The sequence below is a fragment of the Anopheles coustani genome, chromosome 2 (genome assembly GCF_943734705.1).
Source record: "Anopheles coustani chromosome 2, idAnoCousDA_361_x.2, whole genome shotgun sequence".
In the NCBI taxonomy this organism is placed as follows: Eukaryota; Metazoa; Arthropoda; class Insecta; order Diptera; family Culicidae; genus Anopheles; species Anopheles coustani.
This window is the reverse complement of record NC_071289.1, coordinates 9,333,630-9,352,581: the sequence shown is the minus strand read 5'-3', so window position 1 is coordinate 9,352,581 and position 18,952 is coordinate 9,333,630. Positions and strand designations below refer to the sequence as shown.

At 43.9% G+C, this 18,952-nt stretch overlaps 2 protein-coding genes and 1 long non-coding RNA gene across 3 annotated transcripts in view; all 3 read left to right on the top strand.

Annotated features, from left to right (window-relative positions):
* Positions 1-358, top strand: part of LOC131263287 (probable G-protein coupled receptor CG31760) — a 35,942-nt gene extending 35,584 nt beyond the window's left edge. Inside the window, exons 11-12 of the mRNA XM_058265462.1 lie at positions 44-173; positions 213-358. Of these exons, the coding sequence (XP_058121445.1) occupies positions 44-173; positions 213-358 (276 nt within the window). The remainder of the gene's footprint in view (positions 1-43; positions 174-212) is intronic.
* A 7,265-nt stretch (positions 359-7,623) lies between these two features.
* LOC131262085 (uncharacterized) lies at positions 7,624-14,956 on the top strand. The gene is made up of 2 exons (XR_009178210.1): positions 7,624-7,843; positions 10,712-14,956. It is a non-coding gene; the product is annotated as an uncharacterized LOC131262085 (long non-coding RNA).
* Positions 14,957-17,946: 2,990 nt separating this feature from the next.
* Positions 17,947-18,920, top strand: LOC131262186 (uncharacterized). The gene is made up of 3 exons (XM_058264132.1): positions 17,947-18,086; positions 18,232-18,414; positions 18,486-18,920. The coding sequence occupies exons 1-3, from the start codon at positions 18,038-18,040 to the stop codon at positions 18,707-18,709; spliced, it is 456 nt and encodes a 151-aa protein (XP_058120115.1). The 5' UTR covers positions 17,947-18,037; the 3' UTR covers positions 18,710-18,920.
* The last annotated feature ends 32 nt before the right edge of the window (positions 18,921-18,952 follow it).

The following is an 18,952-nucleotide window of genomic DNA, read 5'->3' as shown; positions in this document are numbered from 1 at the left end:
GACGCAACCCACCTCGCGGCGATTGCGGTTGTTTTTCCCAAAGGAAGAAATTCAGAAACTTGCTGCTCAAATTGAATTCATGAAAATTGTTCACATGGAAATGAACAATCGCCATCTGAAGCCGAAACCGGGCGGCTACTTCACCATGAAGAGCCCGCTCGGCAAATCGTTCGGTGGCGGCGGCGGAGGCTCGATAGCGGCAGGCATTGGAGGAGGAAGTGGCAGTGGCAGCGGGTCGCACAAGCACAAACACACCGGTGGAAAGGATGACTCGCTGCGGGAGCATAGCGGCGTGACGGAGGACGGCCACAGCGGGACGAACAGTTGCTACTCGGGCACGGCCAACTCGATCGGGTAAGTTTTTCTCGCGCCATTTTTTCCAGCGAACGGAAACCGGAAGCGCGGTGAACCGAGGAGAGGGGTCACTGTACAATCACTGTGCCTCCAATCGGCCACATAATACTCCGATCCCACCCGGGATCGCACCAGTGAGCGGCGAGAATTCGAAACGGATGCGAAAAACTTTGCAACACCGGCTTTTGCCGTTTGCTTTTGCCACAAAGCTGTATTTGCCAGCGTCTCGCGGGAAAACCCCTTTCCACCCGACGGTAGGCGCAATGTATTAGCAACACCGAGGCGGCATACGATTGATTTTTGCCCGGTCGCTTCCATCCCCATGACGCATGACGATGATGCTGGTCCCCGCCCCCTCCCACCCCCTGATCATGCCTGTTGGAAAAATAGATATCTAAAGCTCATTAAAAGTTGCACTCGGGACACCCGATAATTATTATTTCTTCCGAGCGCCCGGAGACGCTACGAACGCGATCGACCCCCTTTTTTGCCGGAACGGAAAGTTGTTATTATTTTATCACGCCAAGTTCATTAGTTTTCGACTGATTGATTTTTATTCTTTTTTAATGCGATTCGCCATCGTTAGCACTATTGCTTTACATGGTGCAATTTATTTATACCTTATCGTAAGGTTGAATTGCGCAACGGTGCCCCGTTCGGTGCGAACCCGGAAGCGAACCGTGTGGAATGATGTCAGTTAATTATTCAATTTATAATTACTACCTAACTGTCTCGTGTACCATCGTTAATGGCGAAAAGAGTACTTATTTTAAGGACGCAGCCAGTTTCATGTTGAAACCCACCAGGGGTCTCCATTTGTTTCATGATCAATTTGTTTCTTCAATCGAGAACCAACTGCTCACGATTTATTTTGTATGGCCATGGGAAGAAAATTAGTTTAAAAAATAACTTATTTTTATATGGTTCGTAATCTTTTTTTTTTCTAGTCTTCCACCAAGTTTCTTTGTCAACCGGAGTGATTTTATTCGAATTTGTTTCTTTAAACCCTGTTTGTTTCACTTTAACTGGGTGTGTGGGTGGCAATTTTGGAGCCTTATGTGTCAACAAAACAGATTTTTGTGATTGGATACATTAGAATATCAGCACATTATACGCGACGTTTTTTTTCAGGACGCAGCCAGTTTCATATTGAAACCCACCAGGCGTCTCCATTTATTTGAATTGCTTTAACTGATTGCTGAATTGATATTTTTAGCTGCCAAAATGAATGCAAATTGATCCAGTCAATTATACTAGATTGTGTAAATCGCTCTCTATAAGGGACGACATACTAGAGAAGGTTTGGATTAAATTATAAGAACAAACGAGGCCATTACAAATTACAAAAAGCATTTATCTTCAATACTCATGCAGCTTGTTTGCGTATTTGATACGAACAAAGGAATGCTATACACGTGCGTAACGAGAACGAGTTGAAACAAAAAGGCTTGTTAGATCGTTGTGATTAAATTACGGGCTTTAATTTCCATAACTCAACATTTACCGGTTATTAATCTTCAACATTGTGCCGGTACACAATTACACCATCGTCGGATAACAAGGTGCGGTTGATTGAAATGAACACGGCATCATCAGTCAGACCAACAATTCCGCTTCAAATTCAGTTTATCAGCCATATTTCCCCAACCAAAGCGTTATTGAGGGAACATTTGCACAAGCGACGGGTGTTGGTATGATTTCACTACGCGTGTCGGACACAAGCAACCGGTTAGATGCCCGCACGCCTCTCGTTAGGAAGATTTGATGCAATTATTCAATTGCAGCTGCTGCACCGCTACTGCCAATGGTAGGCGGCCCCATTTGCGTATCCTTTGATCCGCTGCCACGTCCGATGCGAGGTTACAATTTCCCAGTTGCCAGTGACGTTGGCAGCTGCCTTCACTATTTGCGCTTGCACTAACGTGGGTTTGCTTTTCCTCTATGTTTTTTTGTTTGGTTTTCCGGTGGCTAATCGGTAGCTTCGCATCGCAACCACCGACCGCCACGAACAGCAGCAGCGGCAACAACGACCGCGGCGGCACCACCGAGAAGGTATGACATGGACCCCGAGATGGACAGGGCTCGCATCGCTCGACGGCGACGACGACGACGGACTCGAGCCCACGCTCCGGCACGTACACGGCCACCGACAGCACCAACCGGCCGGGCGCACACTACCACATCAACTACAGCGTCGGCCAGTGGGCGGGCCGGGCTGGGAAAACCGCCACCGTAGTCGGGCCCGTCGTCCCACGAAAAACCACCGTCGATGGCGTCGAGGAGCGAAAAAACGACTCCCAGAGCCACCACAACAACAACGTAAATTGCCTTCCGTGCGCCCCCAGTGGTCGCGGCACGGAAACCATCAGCCCGCCGGCAGCTGTGCCGACCACCACCATCACCACCACCACCACCACCACCACCCCGACGATCAACATGGCGCGGCACGATAACCGTAATAACAACAATCAAAGCGCTCCGATCGAAGGCACGCCGGAAGTGGCCGGGATCGACGGGCCGGTGGAGGAATGCAATCGGATAAACAACAACCACCTGGTCGAGGGTGCGATTGCTCCCCCGTCGTCGCTCGCCTCCCGCACCAGCTCGCACCGCACGTCCGCCTCGAGTGCCGTGTTCGACGACGAGCTGATCGCGACCGAGCACGACACCAGCACGCACACCACCGCCAGCGACACGGTCGACCAGCGCCACCCGGTGTACGTCTGAGCCTTGTGGGTGAGGTCCGTGGAGCGGTTGCAGCAACACCAACAAGATGGCACACCGGAAGCGAGCAAAAACTGAAGAAAATTCGCAATCTATAAACCAACATCAAATCGCGGGGAAGAAAAAAATGCGAGCTAGACGACGAAAGGCCGGGATGGAGACCGATTTCCGCTCCTCGAGCCAGCAGGCGATGCAAATGGCGTACAAGATGGCATCCGCCATAGCACGCACACATACACACACACAGACAGACACACAGTACCGTCTCCGGAACCGGACGGACGAGCGAGAATGTTTCCTTCTTCGTCGCGTTCCGTTCGTTTGTGTCCGTCGCTTTCGGAGTGTTTATTTGGTGCTAGGCGCGGATAATGATGATGATGATGATGATGGCGAAGATCGAGGCTTTCAACGCCACCTGTACCACCCCGTTTACGGAAGGGGTTTCGAGGAGTCGACGAGCAAAACGCGGCATAAATCTTCCCAAACAGCAGCACCAGAAGACGCTACATAAATATGACACTCCTCCTGCCGGGGAAGATGGCGTGGAAAGTGGGCCACCACGCTGGGACGCGGGGCCGGTGGCAAGGGGCAGGAAATAAAGCCAAGTACACGATAATGAAGAGAAATCAGCACAACGATGTCGGAGGAATTGCATTACCCGACCGAGATCTCGGAGTTCGCTCGTATTTGACCACGGCTCGGGTGTATGTGTGTGTGTATTTGTATGTATTTTCTGTGGAAAAAGGACGCTACCAATTTTACCGCCATTTTGCACGCCGCCAGCCGTGTCGCGTCCATCACCGGTGAAGACAATCTAAACAGGATGTCCTCGTTTAGTCTCGCAGCGAGGATGAGGAAAAACCCCCCCGGAAAGGAAAACGAACAAACGCCACACGTAAATGCGAAGGGAAATGAAGAAGAAAAAAAACATGGACCACGGTAGCGCCAACTAACCGTTTCGGTACCGTGGTTTTCCCGCTTTCCCCTCGGTCCCTTTTCTTCTCGTTTTCCCAAGTTTCTTTTTTACATCTGGTACACCACTCTAAACGCGTCAGCGTACACTTGTTTACTTAATCCCGCCTGCTGGACAACCCCGTTCATGTTCCGACTCCGAGGCCCTACATTCCTTCCCGCCCACCGGCGGGTTGTGGGATGATTTATGCTGCTGGGCGTTGACGGACGGAGCTCCACACCGGACGACTTGACTGTGAGAAACGCGAGCAGCGCCCCAGGGCCCGCGCAACGAGCAGACTTTCCCGGCTAGCGTGGCAGCTCGACCGTAAGTAATTCTAACCAAACAACTGTGACCAACCAAAAGAAACTAACTAACACGGCTTTAATCAACTCTAAGCCAGTGCGTTGCGCGCGGTGAACCAGAGAAGGAAAATCGTTTGTTGTAGTCTTTAAGGCATTATGTAGAGCTCATGGTTACTTTATCCATTTCAATTTGTTGGCATTAAAGGTAGATTCATAACGAGTTCATTATATGAAAGAGTTTACTAGCTTTTATTGCTTATGAACAACATGAATATTTATTTGAAGCAACATGATTCCCTCATTTTTAGTAAATTATATACGAACTTAAAATATAAAAAGTAATATAAACACGACTTAGTAAAGCATAAAGAAAACATTTGAACGACAGCCAATTATATTATTTAACCACTCAAAGCTAATAAAACTCAATACATGAAATAGCTGAGAAAAAATTATGCTAGAAAGCTCTAAATAAACCTAGGTGCACTCTTTTCTATTAAATGATGGTACTACTAAAATTTGTGTGATGATTTAATGTAAATTTTTATAGCAATGCTATAATCAACATCATAACTTTCATGGTTATGCTTTTTTAATGACATCCTCTTGCTTGGGTTTTTTTTTTCCGAGAGCCACTCTATTTTCCACTCGAAGCTTCTTGCGTCATGCATGCTTTTAAAAATAAGACATACTACAATAAAACAACAATCCTACATGAACATTTATTTCCACGCACTTTGGAAGCACACGACGCTTGCGAGCGTTAAATACATTGTAACACACCGACCACATCCGTCTGCGGGATTTGTGGCAGGCACGACGACGGTGAAACAATTTAAATAATTGCCATAATACACCTCGACGCACTCATCGCCAACCGCTAACCGTGGGCAGGCTTGGACAAACACACGGACACAGTTTTTTCTTTTCCCTTCCCATCGCTTTTGCCTCAAGTGGCGGGGCCATTCGAAGCCCACCGTGTCCGGAAAAATGACGGACGAAGGAAGTGGCTCATGTCGATGTCGTTGTGACGCACCCCGAAGCCCAACCCTCAAGGCCACCCGGGGTGGAGGTCAAAGTAAGCCGGAAGGGCGAGCCGGGAGATTAAAGGATTTTCCACACGGGCCTGTTGCTTGCCAGGAAATTACGGACACGTTACGGTTGAATTTGTTCGTCCTCGGTCCAGTGGCATGGACATTGGGTTGGTGCGTACGATGGATCAGGTTTGGTGCGTTGGGGAACGGAATGTCTGCCTTCCTCGAGGGTATGGGGATTGGTAATGCATTGAAAGGGAGAGATGGAGAGCTTTCTATTTTTATAAACTTTAACTCTTGCTTGCTTCTCTAGATAAAGTTGTTGGAAGGAAAAACCGAATGGGATATAAACCTTGTCTTCACTAATTTGTTTCACCTTGGCAAGTTGACAATTAATCGATAACGAAGGATGGGTAATGCTATTTTAAAGCTCCAATATTAGAATCGCACATATTGATGACTATAAAGTCAAACATTTAAGAGACAGTTAAAGTCTCTTGCTTGTTATTATATTAGAATTAAAATTACCCTAATTCTTTCAAATCTTCACGACAATAATGAAAAATTTATTTTATATCATTTAGCTAAAAATTTATGGCTATTTGATGATCGCTCAAAAATGACATATCGGAACATCACCGTAATATTGAAAATACCATAGCAAACATTTGATCGAGCAGATTTCTGCACGAGTAAAAAAGTGAAACACGTTCCGTTCACGCATGAACTCCCACACTTTCAACCGAAGCGACCATAATTAAGCCACAGGCACGCACACAATAAAGCAAAATTTCTGACATTTAATTAAATTACTCGCCAGGACGAGGGGCATTCTTTGCCCTTTCCCGATTGCATTGACGCACTTTGTGGTGTGGAAACATCGGGCATATCATAAAGCCTGCACGCAGGCAATAACCGTGTCCCGTAACGCGGTGAAGAGCTGGAGCTTGTTATTTTTTGTTTTATTCCAACGCAAACGCCCAAACTCCCGTCCACGAACCACCCCAATGGTGTGAGGGCCCACAAATCAATCATCGATAGCTAGCTGCACATTTCCTTCACCACGCGTGACACCTCTCCCTGCGGCGTTTTTCAATCGTCAACCCCCTTGTCGGCTTCCGGCGACGGTGTGCTGGCTCAATCGGAATCGTCGACGTGCCATAAAGCGTGGTTACACCGCCGATTTTATGTACCGACTCGTCGATAAATGTATATGGCGGTACGCAATAAAATGAGACCACCGGGGTTTTCCCCGATAGCATTTGGGGAAAATGTTCTGACTCTTGTGGCGTTCGTTCTCCGTCGTGTCACTCGTTAAATGATAAATTGTTCTGATTTCGCAGACCATAAGTCACAAAGGGCTGACGAAGCTTCTCCGGGCGGCGAAGGGAAGTCGTACCAATTTTCTAATCGTACAGGAAATACAAAATTGAAAGGCGAGAAGCCCATCAAAATTGACGAGTGACATAAAAACACAAAGTTTGTGATACTTTTTCGGATTTCTACCCAAACCTTTGTGTGTTTTTAAGTAAGGTCGTCAACGAAGAATTTGTATTTTACCTCGAAATGGATAGCGTAATAAACAAACTACTCAGTAAAGTAATTAAATTATAGCTGATAACAAACTATGCAATAACCATATTTACATTAGATGTAAAAAAAACCCACCCCAACAGTTAGATGGAAATCAAAACTAGTTTATTAATCATTCTACCCAACAATCAAAGCACAATTTTCGTACACCAACAAAAAATACAACAAGAAAAAGTTTTCCATCAAACGACACCTTCACATGGCCTACGCTGATGGCGAAGGCCTCCTGAAGCCCAGAACGGAGTCCCTGCTTATTTGCAAATTGCTACTCCATCATCCACAAAACTATTGTCGCCCGGGAAAAAGTTGTCCGTTTGTTTAACGAACGAAATTCGATTTCGACATCCCCCCTCCCCCGACGCCTCCCTCAAGGGCGGTAAAGTTGGGAACTACTCCTTGTTCAAACATGTTTGCTATTTTGAATGGGGTTTTTCTTCCCTGTTTCCCCTCAACTTTACATGATTCCTGTGCTGTTAGTTGTAGGTTAGTGTTTTGTTTTTTGTTTATCAACTGTTGTCTCTCTCCTCCTAGGGCCGGTGGAATTTACTAACAAGTGTCCGGAGCTTTGTCCTTCCTCGTCGGATGTCATATCGGGGCCGGATTGTACCGAAAACGGTAACAAAAAGTCAACGATCCCCGAGCGATGGACCGAACAGGGCAGCAGCGCACCATCAGCACACCGAAACTCAAAGACATCCGGGTGTAAAAACGTAAACCGATTTTGTCCGCCATTACCACCGCCAGTTTACTTTCCAATGGCAACGGCACCGTGCGACACCGGAAGCGTGCTTGAAATTCCCACACCGATGGGGAAAGTGCCCAGCAATGGGGCGGTATTTTTTGGCGAGACGACGGAAAAGCGAAACAACTTTCCCATCAACGTGAGTATCATCATCAATCAAACTAATTAAAATTTAAATTATCAACAACGTACGACGGCGTGGTCGATGGACGGTCCTCCGGCACGACTCGTCCACCTGGGCCTCTCGATTCTTTTTTCACCATCGTTCCAAGGCTCCTTGCGAGGTTTCGAAACGCTGAAGCAAGCCTTCGGGTGTAATGTAAACGGCAATCTGCACCCAGAACACGATATTTGACCTTTTTCACAAACGAACCCGGACATAAGAGCAAGCGGATCACCCAAAGACTTCGCTTCCTGTAGGTGGGGAAAGTAGATAAAAAAGAAATAAATAGTCCCTGCTCCAGAGTGGACGGCACTGGAATGACGATTGAACGACTGTGGAGCAGCTCTATGGTTAATACATTGACTGCACTTCATACAAATTGTGCTTACACCCTTCTCCAACCAACTCTTGATGATTGATCTGGCCAGCAGTCCGGAACTTGCTGCTAATCGGATCATGAACGGCTCAGTCCTGATGATGATGAAGGTGGTTCAGACTACAAAAATCCAGCTTACCGTCAGGGTACGGGCCGCGGGTTACCTTCGAATCGTGCACCATGGGACTACTATGGGGTCGTCCCAGTGTGGGCACGTACTTGGTATCCTTGCCTCATCGGTAAGCCCTAGGCAGCAACAGAGAGTCTGCTGGAAGGGACGAATGATTTCATCCAGGATTAGAGCAATGTGGGGTTTTATATTACTTCTGTTAAATTCAACAAGAAAAATGACAGCACTCAGCGGACTTATGAGACGGAAATAAACAAGTTAAAATGCTTCATAACAGACAGAAATTTGCATTAAAAATATAAGTATTTCATATAAAATTTAAATTTCATGATATACACAAATTATCCATTATATACCAAAGAATAAATATGGCTGTTGATTGGATAAACATAACAAGATAAAACAACAATTTAAAGATAAGAGAACTTATGAAAATTCAATTCAATTCACTTATCACCAAGCTCGCTTTAACCAGTTGCTTTTGATTCGTCATTCACAGCTCGTTTGCCATCTGAATAATAATCCTAACCTAATGATCCGATTAAGTTTGTTTGGAATTGCCTCAAACAACTCCCCTTAACCCCAACATGCTCTTTCCCATGAAGAACATTATTTAATGCACGAGGTTGAAGTCTATCAATGCAATGTTATCATCAACAGGCGATTCTCATCACTGGTCCCAATCCGATCAGAAACTCTCGGAAACTATCGAAAGCATAGCACACGAAATATTGAATCGATCGGATCGGAGCGCAGGGCGGATTACAGGCGGATTGTCATATTTTAATCCTCGCCTCGATGCCCTTGAACATCGGCCACCCCGGAAAATCCCCTCGTTTCCCCACCCAACCCCCGGACGAGCTTTGCGAAACGAAAGGATGATTGGGGCTCGGTTGATTATTCGGGAGTGCGGGTTCTTTTTTCTCCCGGTTTGTCGCTTTATTCCACCCCGTAATGTCAGCACAAACCCTCGCGCGGAAATTGGGTACCGGCTTTGTTCGCATGATTGGTTTCGGGGTCGGTGCCGGTATTACCATAATTCTCAAATTGCGGTGCGTCGGGGTACGTGTTGGCTGTCCTATTTGTAGGCGAGCAGATTTTCCTACGATCGAAATCCGACCGGAAACGGAGAGCGAACCGGATTTTAAAAGATATGCTGAATGTTCAGCATCCGGAAGCGGACAATGGCGCTATAAAACTGTCACCTAAAACGAGGTAGATATGGCACAGATTTACAGCTAAATCGGGAAACAAAAATCACTGTGAAACAAAGTGGGTTTTTCTCCAACAGAATTTCTCCAATTGGGAATGAAAAGCACCAAACAATAGTTGTAAACAAAGTTCCTGCGTCGAAAGGTTAAGGTTCGCGTCATAATCCGTTCGGAAATGGAGAAGCCGGACCAGCGCCGACATTTTCCAGCAGAAGCGTTTCAAAGTCCGACGCTTAATATTGTTCACTTTGGGCAGCTTATTTTGAGACGTGTTTTTTCTTCATCTCCGCTTTCTGTGTGCCGGCCCCATAGTTCTACCACATCACAGCTTTTGCCGTTGCCTACTCAATGACCCTTCAATTTGCTCCAAAATCCCTTTTAAAAACTCTAATCGGATTAAAAGGCTACCCGGACGCTGCGGCTCTCGCGGCATTCCGGGGGCCAGTTTAGGGGTTCCCCCGTCTCCACAACCCAAACCGGTGATCGGCTTTAAGGTTGCGAAAGGATACAACCGCCTGATGGTTTGAAGCGTTTTGTTTATTTTTACCAAACTCTTCGGTTGTTAGGTTTTGATTGTTTATTTTTACTTTAAAACTTTAATAGAGATAAATAACGTGATAAAGTATCGTTCTTTTCTTGATAATTGCCTGGTGTCAATAGATTCACATTAGCTGGTATAATTGACTTTTTCTTCTTTAACTTCTTTAATTAAGAACTCTTTTACGTTAAGTTTATTAGCCTCTCAATCAATTAAATGCTTTTGAACGAATCTAATCAAAATTATTCATTTTTTCTAGGTAAGTTTAAAATTTTACTAAACCCTCTCGGAATATGCTACGATATAGTTAACGCTTAATCAAGGAATATTTTTTGATCTTTTAATTTAAAGACAATTTCGACCGTAGATATTCCTAACTGTCTACATTTGAACGGAATTAATTTTATTTTCGATATTTCATCTGATAGAAGCAAGAGTATCTTTCATCCAAATGCTGACTTTCCTTTCGAACATTTTCCACAAATTATCTTTCAACAAGTTTCACCGCTTCGACTGATACACATAAGGGCATTCATTGGCGTTAAATTAATCGTTTCTTCCTCACTTAACCTCTCTGTTCTTTCCACAGATCACCATACGGAACTGAGCTGTCGGAGTGGACGGAAAAAAAACTACCATTACTTTATTGCATCCGGCATTCCGGTTCGTATAGTTATGCTGATGCACTGGAAAGAAGGGAAATTCTTTTTGAAATGAAGCAACTTGAGAAATGCAATTCTTGGTTTGTGAGTGTGTGGATTTCGAAACACTGATATGCAAACAGGAAACCATCAACTAATGATAAAACCTTCGATCACAAGCATTTGAACGAATAGCTCTGGGCCGTTTCCGGTAGGTGGGATGTTAGAAAATGTTTTACTTTTCATTATGCGTATACCATTTTCTTCGGAATCCCATTAATTCCCCCCCCTCCCCGGCGTAACTGCGTTGTGTTGAAGCTCCACCAGATTGGGGTGTGCGATTGTGCCAGGGCTATGGTGAAAACATTAATTTCCTTGTCCATCTCGGAGGGATCGCAAACAAGAGCGGGTTCACCGAGTGACCCGGAAGAGTTTGCTAGGCGTGTCCCAGGTGGCACGCAACAGGTAGATTCCATCAGTATAGAATGCACAGTTTTAGCGAGAAAAACACAACGCAACTCCCACCCCTCCCCCAACCCGGGTCGGCCGGGGGCCGCAGGGCTCCCCCAGGCACTCCCAGGCTCCAAACGGTCGGAGGACAGTAGCCGGTGGACTTGCTGGGGTGCTGGGATGCTCACAAAAAAACGCATCCTTGACGCAGCCTCCTCCATGGCTGTGGATGTGCCCCTGGCAACCGGGCGTAGATTGCACCGGGAAAATGGAACCGTTTCCCAGCCAACCGGCAGTAGTGCACTATAAATAGTTCGAGGCGCGATGCCCGTGTAGGTGTACGGGCGACCAGTGTTGTGCAGCTTCGTCTGCCCGGATTCTGGGTAAAGGTGCACGGGTGCACAAAAAGGGAAGAAAAGAGAGCAGGGAAATAATAACAAGGACTCGAATCAATAAATCCGGGGTGCGAACCGTTTTGGAATGCTATCGGCATCCATTCCCGGCATAGATGGGATTTGGGTTTTGAGTGATGATTTTCATCACGGTTTTTGGGCTTCGTTGGGTATTACCACTTCATTTGGCACATGCCTCGTCGTATGAACGATACGTTCATGGAACGAAAAAAACAACAATCAACAAATTGGAAACCAAAACTGAAACCAAATTTGATGGCCGAGTGATTTAATTGGCGTTTTAAAATTGCGAAAAAAAGTCATTTACCATTCTTCGAAAGAACGAATCGTTCCGCGTTTCGATGTACTCGTAGCGCACTTTTACAAAAAGAACCGAATTTCAGAGCCAATTAGTCAATTAGTTGATGAAAAATAAATCTGTGTCAAATTGCGAGCAGCCGTACTTAAAGTGCTTCAAACTGGCAGGACACTTTCTAGCGTAGAACGTGCATTAGTTAACGTTGATTAGCGAAAGACTAAAAATAAAAGTATTAAAAAAACACACACAAAAAAACATAAACATACTATCCTTAGAACACGCAGTGGACATAGGAAAAGAATGTAATGTAGAAACTTACAATGGAGAGAGAGAAAGAGAAAAAAGTATAGCAAATTCTCCATCAGTATAAAATATTCAACACTAACCTTGCATCAAAACGGGAGCTTCGTCAAATGTGTACCAAAGTTCGACTAATCCGTAGCATCTGTTACAACAACCTGTTGTGACTTGATCCGGAATCATCTACCGTTCGATAAAAAATACATCAGTCAGTCAGAGTTCCAACGATACGTGATACCAGTTTAGGCCGGCAGTTCGTTTTGCCAAATGCTTCGGATTGCTCAAACTTTATCCATGCGCAAACGACGAAAGTCCCTACCATAAGTATATTATTTTGTAACAACTCAAAAGTACATGAAACCGATGCTAAAAGCTCATTTCGAACAATGCTTTCGATTGCTGGAACTTGTCCACAACAACAGATGAAAAAAACGTGAAAAGTTGTTTGTAGATGGAAGAAAATTATCATCGTTTGCACGTTTAACTGTTAAACTCGCGGAGCCTTTTTTCGAAGGACACCGCCGATTATAATAACCCATGGTAAAACCGAACATGTATATTAAAATAATCTAAATAAGATACCCTAAAAACATTTCCCTCTCAGTGTGATTATCACAAAGCTAAAGAAAACGAAATAGAACGGAAGATGAATCAATAAACGCATTAGAAATGGTACTGGAAATAGAAAATCCAAGTAAAATATACAATGTTCGTGTGTAAGGAGAATCTATAAAAAAAAATTTAAAAAAAACTACAAAAAAACAAAAATTAAAAAAAGAATAGAAAGACTATGATGTAAACAACATGAGGAACATGCATAATAATCACTAAACCACAAAGAGGAAAATTCACAATGTTTTACCTATATCTACAGCTACTAAATGGTGAATGTTTACTCCGCAGTTTATAGCCTTCAAGAGAACCCTGGAAGCAATGGAAAATAACATAGCTGGCAAAGAAAAACATGCAAGTGGAAAACGAAAGCTAAAATGAAACAGAAACAAATCATTACAATATACCGAAACTTTATAGAACATGTTGCATGTGATACTGATACAGAAACTGGTTCATATTAAAACGTTATGTGTGAAACAAACAATATACAATACAAACCCACACCGCATCCACCGTGCTGATTGCAGCATCCACAACCGCAGTTCCAGATGAGCCTATCCCTCCAACCGGTCCCGGTCGGTCAACGTCTCCAACGCAATCTTGGAGTGTGCCGTAACGTACGTAAGACGTAAGTGCATGGAACTTGCTGCCCGTCAATCTTCGGAGCGACAGGAGAATGCAAATGCCGCAGGCCACATTGTACCGTATTTGTCAAACCGACGCAACAGGCACGACCACGACAGGACGATGACACACGAGAACACGGAGTGGATTCTAGGAGGATACTACATTTGCTTTCCAATTCTTTTCGACCATTTGCAATGCAGCAAAAAAGAAGAAAATTACATGTTGGCCGCCTGCCAGTCTCCCGTTCTATCACCGCGTGGTACGTGTAGAGCCAACCGTCCCCGGAACCCCCTTAGTAACGGAACCGGGGCCTTGTATTTTAAATTTTTATAGCTTTTCCCACGCACCACCAGCTACAACTCTCCCGCTCCCCTGGTTCTTTCAACGGGGAAAGTGCATACGAGGAAACATGCACCGACCGACACGGGAGCGGGAGAACATCCTGAGGGCCGGCCTTCAGCGAGGCAAATCCTCGCCCCCATCGGTTCGGGAGTGATTTTATTTTTCGTTTTTCCCTACTGCAACGTTACGCCGACGTGTTTGGGTGGGGTTTTTCGCGCGGCAATCAACAATTACTCCCCAAGCAACCTTTCCCATGGCAGAAAAAAAATGCTCCCCATTTCCGTTCGTCGACGACGACGACGACGAATTGGTCGAATTCTTTTGTGTGCCTGTGCTACAGGAAAGTTTTCTTTTGGTTTACTTCGTGCCACGAGAATTGCTCAGGCATTTTCGACTGCACTCCCAGGAATTCCCGAACCATTCCACTTGATCTTTGGTCCTGTTTCTTCAACGTGATCTATATTTTATGTTTTGAACCATTCCTTGCTGTTATTGTACGCGCACCAAACACTCTCCCTAACGCTGCAGGAGCGATACATGACTCAGGCGATGCGGAAAATGAAGGTTTACAGGATGGTAGCCGTGGCTTGGAGGGCATTTAATCTAAAATGCCGGTGTGGGAAGGTTAAAGAAAAGAAATTTAAAATTCAACTTTTAATAAAATAAAACTAGCCACGTGCGCGGTAGAGCTTGACCCTGGTGAAGGCGTTTTTATTTCATGGACAGAGACAGCAGAGACTTGCAACGCTACAAACAAGGACAACAGTGACTCTTTACATGAAAGAGGTTGGTTTTTGAAAAATATTTTATAAATTATTGTATTTATTGCGATGACGAACGTGACTTTCACAAGCAATACGAGTGCAATGGCTTGCGACTAGCAAGTTTAGTCAACGTACGAGGGCCGTTCGGGGGATATGGAATAATAAGGAAACAAACCTGAAACAACCAACCTACAAACAAGCCCTAAAACCAAGCAACATAATAACAATATAGAACATACTTCACTAACTATATTTGTAATGTTTTTTCCCGATGCTGTATTTAAAATCTTGTCTGTGTCGAAATGTTCATTTTAAACTAATATTTTCTAGGAGAAAGGCGGTTGAGCAAAATTATGCATGGAATATTTATATTAAAAAAAGAAACGAGTTATAAGCTGTTAGGAACTGTTAGGAACTATTTATACACACAAATGCTCCAGAAAGCAAGTAAAACATCTCATTAAATAAGCAGATTGTCGCCACTCAAGGGTTTTAACAAGTGGGAAAGCATGTTGAAGTTGTTTACCAGATTTGTTCAAGGTACTGATACCGGATTGATCCGAGTTACAGTAACTTTAAACAGCTTTACAATTTACTTTGATATGCTTGTCCAATTGACTAAAAACTTGAAACTTGAAATGATGCAGATAAAAATAAACCAATCCATACATTAGCCATGACTCGAATCAACTCATACTCAACTAAGCTCCCGTCAAGGGAAATAAATAACACTTGTTTGAAATGCTAAAGAAAAAAATACACTACTACTCTTGATACAAAAAAAAGACGACACAAAATGGAAGCTATATCTCTAGAGGGTTAAGGTGGAGAAGTACTTGCTAAAAAGTATGACGACACTTTCACATCAAATTAGAGGGTTTTTCCATCAACTGGGTAAGCATGTTTAAACACTTTGTTCTGTTGTTTTACGGAACTGTAGGTATGAAACCATAAAAACCAACAACGTTATAGAGTTGCTCAAACATGCCTAGCTGATTGATGGGGATCCCTTTATCTTGCTAGGGCTACATTCCGCCAAACATTAAGGCAGTCAAAATACAGAACGGAAAATGTTAGCGAATAAAACTGTAACTCTATTCTATATTGCCGTACTACACGATAGTTTATCGATCACTGTTAAAAACATACATATAAAACCGGAATGCAAATGTGTAAACTATATTTGTACAATAAAATAAAAACCCCTAACCAAACCTAATAGCTAGCGTTTCATTTTGCCGCTGTTGTTGAACAAACCTTTCCTAGATCCTGGTCTTCCTACTGGGTCACATTTGTGTCTGACGCTATGCAAAGCGCGGCACATGCATTCGTTTAGAACATTTGAACACTAACGCACTTAAATATACTTTTACACATCAAGTTACCCTGTAAATTATACTACACAGGATGGATAGCCTGAACCAACTAGTTTAGCCAAAGAAATTAATTTGAAACGGCGGCGCGCCCGCAGTGAGCGCAGCGAACGGACTTCCCTAAGTCTACCGAAAAATTGAGTTAGTTTTTGTTGTATAGTATCTACAACCCTTTTTTACAATTATCTCTTCAAACCAGACAAGAAAGTTCTCAGATGCTACTTCGTCTGCACTTCCAGCCTCACGATGAATATGTTTTCTTGTACGTTGTACAGTTTACGTCTGCGTTTTTTCTTCATCTTTCGTTGAACGTTTGTCTTCGTTGTTCGACGTAGCTTACTTGATTTTAACAGCCGGTACTTTTACAAGAAACCATGGTTTTTTTTTCAAAAAAGAGGGGCGTGTTTTGCTTACGGCTGGCTCCAGAAAACCCCTATGTGAATTGGGCCTTGGTGATAACGTACATTTTCAAAAACCATATGTTATGACACGCCACGCAGATGCAAATATCCATATTTCAACGGTATAAAAGCGGCACGTTTCGAGATTTGAAGAATCGAGAAACATTGCCAATCTCGCCAGTACTGATTGTGTTTCGATAGGCCAGCTCTTTAGAGCACAAGTAAAGATGGACAAATTAGTGTTCTGTAAGTATGGATTGTTTCCTTTATCTTTTGAAAGCGAACTTTTTGTTGTTCATTTTCTCACGTTGATCGATTTCTTTCACAGCTTGTTTCCTCCTTGGAGGACTTACTCCTGATCCAGGTCCGACGGACTCCTGTGCTCTGAATGCCTACTGTGCTACGGGGCTTACGAATGTCGGGTGCAACCCACCTCCGATCACTGGAGGAACGGAATGCGATGGACTTAACGCAAAAGTAAAAAAGGTTCTCGCAGCAGAAAAACATTACATCTTGAACACTTTTAATTATTATCGCGATACGTATGCCTCGGGATTGAATGGTAATCCTGAGGCTGATCGAATGTTCCCGCTTCGGTGGGACGCGAAATTAGCCACACAGGCCGGTCACAATGCACGTTCTTGCATAATCGCGAGAGATGATTGTAGGAATACTGCAGATTACGTCGATGTTGGGCAGTTTATAGCTACTTACACTAGCTCACCAGCTTTCCTAGCAGCATTAACCACTTCACGCAAATTTTTTTATGTTTTCAACAGTAACAACGATTTTAGCCCATATTTTAATGGTGAAGCATCATTCAGCAGTTACTCGGCGTCGTAAGTATTTTGAATTTGAAGAAAGAGTAATGTGCGAATGAAAACTCATGATCTTTTTTTCTTTTACAATTCAGTACCAACACAGAAAACGAGGCAAACATTTTGAACGATCGTTCAACAAAGGTGGGGTGTGCTCTAATGGAATTCGACGCATCGGAAAACCAAATAACCGTCTACGTGGTGTGCAACTTCTCAGCCAACGTCATCGAAGGTCAACCAATTTACTTAACCAACAACTGCAGCTACCGCGAGTATGGGACGTGCTAAGATAGACACGACATACACATCGCTTTGCCTTAAATAATGTTGTCACGTACACAACGGGAAAGTCGATCGAATCGATCTCGACGCTACTTGGCGCAAGCTTTTTCCCAGGATCAATCTATGTCGAATCATAGCCCACATAACGATGGTGAATAATTGAAATAAAAGCAATCACCACTCAAGGTAATAAAATGTATAAGGTAATGTGGGGCAACATGCAGATCGAAATTAACGAATTAATGCATCACTTATTGCATGCATTAGGTATATAGTCATAAAAGAGGTGTTGCCACGACCGAAAAAACTATGCCCGACGGTCATTTACTCTATTACCGATAAATTAAAAATCAGATAAATTAACGACCAATTTGACCACTTCGAATTTGACCACTTGTTGCCCGATGGTTCGGATGTGTCAAATTAATGCGAGATGTCAAATTGACCTACAACACGTCACCTGCGAATAATAGTACCTTGGTTACTGCCATCTAACAACATTTGTAAACAACTCAGCGCAACGCTTCATTTATTTCTCATTAGTTTGTTTTTAGTTTTGTGACCATTGGAATTCTTTACAATCATTCCAAAATGAACAATTTAATGAAAACTTTACTCGTCGCGATCAGTATTGGATCTGGTAAGTGTGTATGTTTGGCTCCTGGTGACTCATTTCACTCAACACCTAACGCTCAGGGACAAGGGAGTGGCACTATTCGTTAGGCGGAAGAAAGTTCGCACTAGAATGGAATCTTGTTATACCTGTTCTGATTTCCATTTTCCAGCCACTGCCATTCGCTGTTACCAGTGTTCTTCGCAAACGGACCCGATCGGTCAGGATAACTGTGGAGCCTACAAAGCGTTCAACATCACGCAAAACATTGCCATCGAATGCAACAGCGAGGAATCTCATATGCCCGGTTCCTTCTGCATGAAGGTTGTGCATCAAAGTCCGAGAGGATTTATCTGTAAGTTTTCTCCCCACAATGCTCACTCGGTGAGGATGGAACGATCATACTCAAAGAGGTTTTCTTCACAGGGGATGGACGATGGCGTCAGGTCATTCGGCAGTGCGCATCCGTCTCGGAAACCGGTGTGACTGGAGTTTGTAACTGGGGTGTATACGAGAACGGCGTCTATTGGGAAGAATGCTACTGCGTGGAGGATGAGTGCAACGATGCACCGAAAACTGTACCCGCTCGATATGCCGTACTGTGTCTGGTTTTGCTACAAACATTTTTTCTAGCTAAGATTCTTTCGTAAGCATTGATCGGCTCACAATTTCTTGTGCATTCCATGTCCGATAGAATTCACATCCGTCCAGTTGTACCGTCCAATTTAGATCTGAATCATTCCATCGTAAGGTAAAACTAGCTGTTTATAAGCTCCAAGACAAATCAAAATATGTTTTAAAAAGATAAATTTTAATAAAAGAAGAATGTAAATCTATACATCTCACATGTTGGATTTTCGTTCACAAAATAATAAAATTACTACACTACTGAT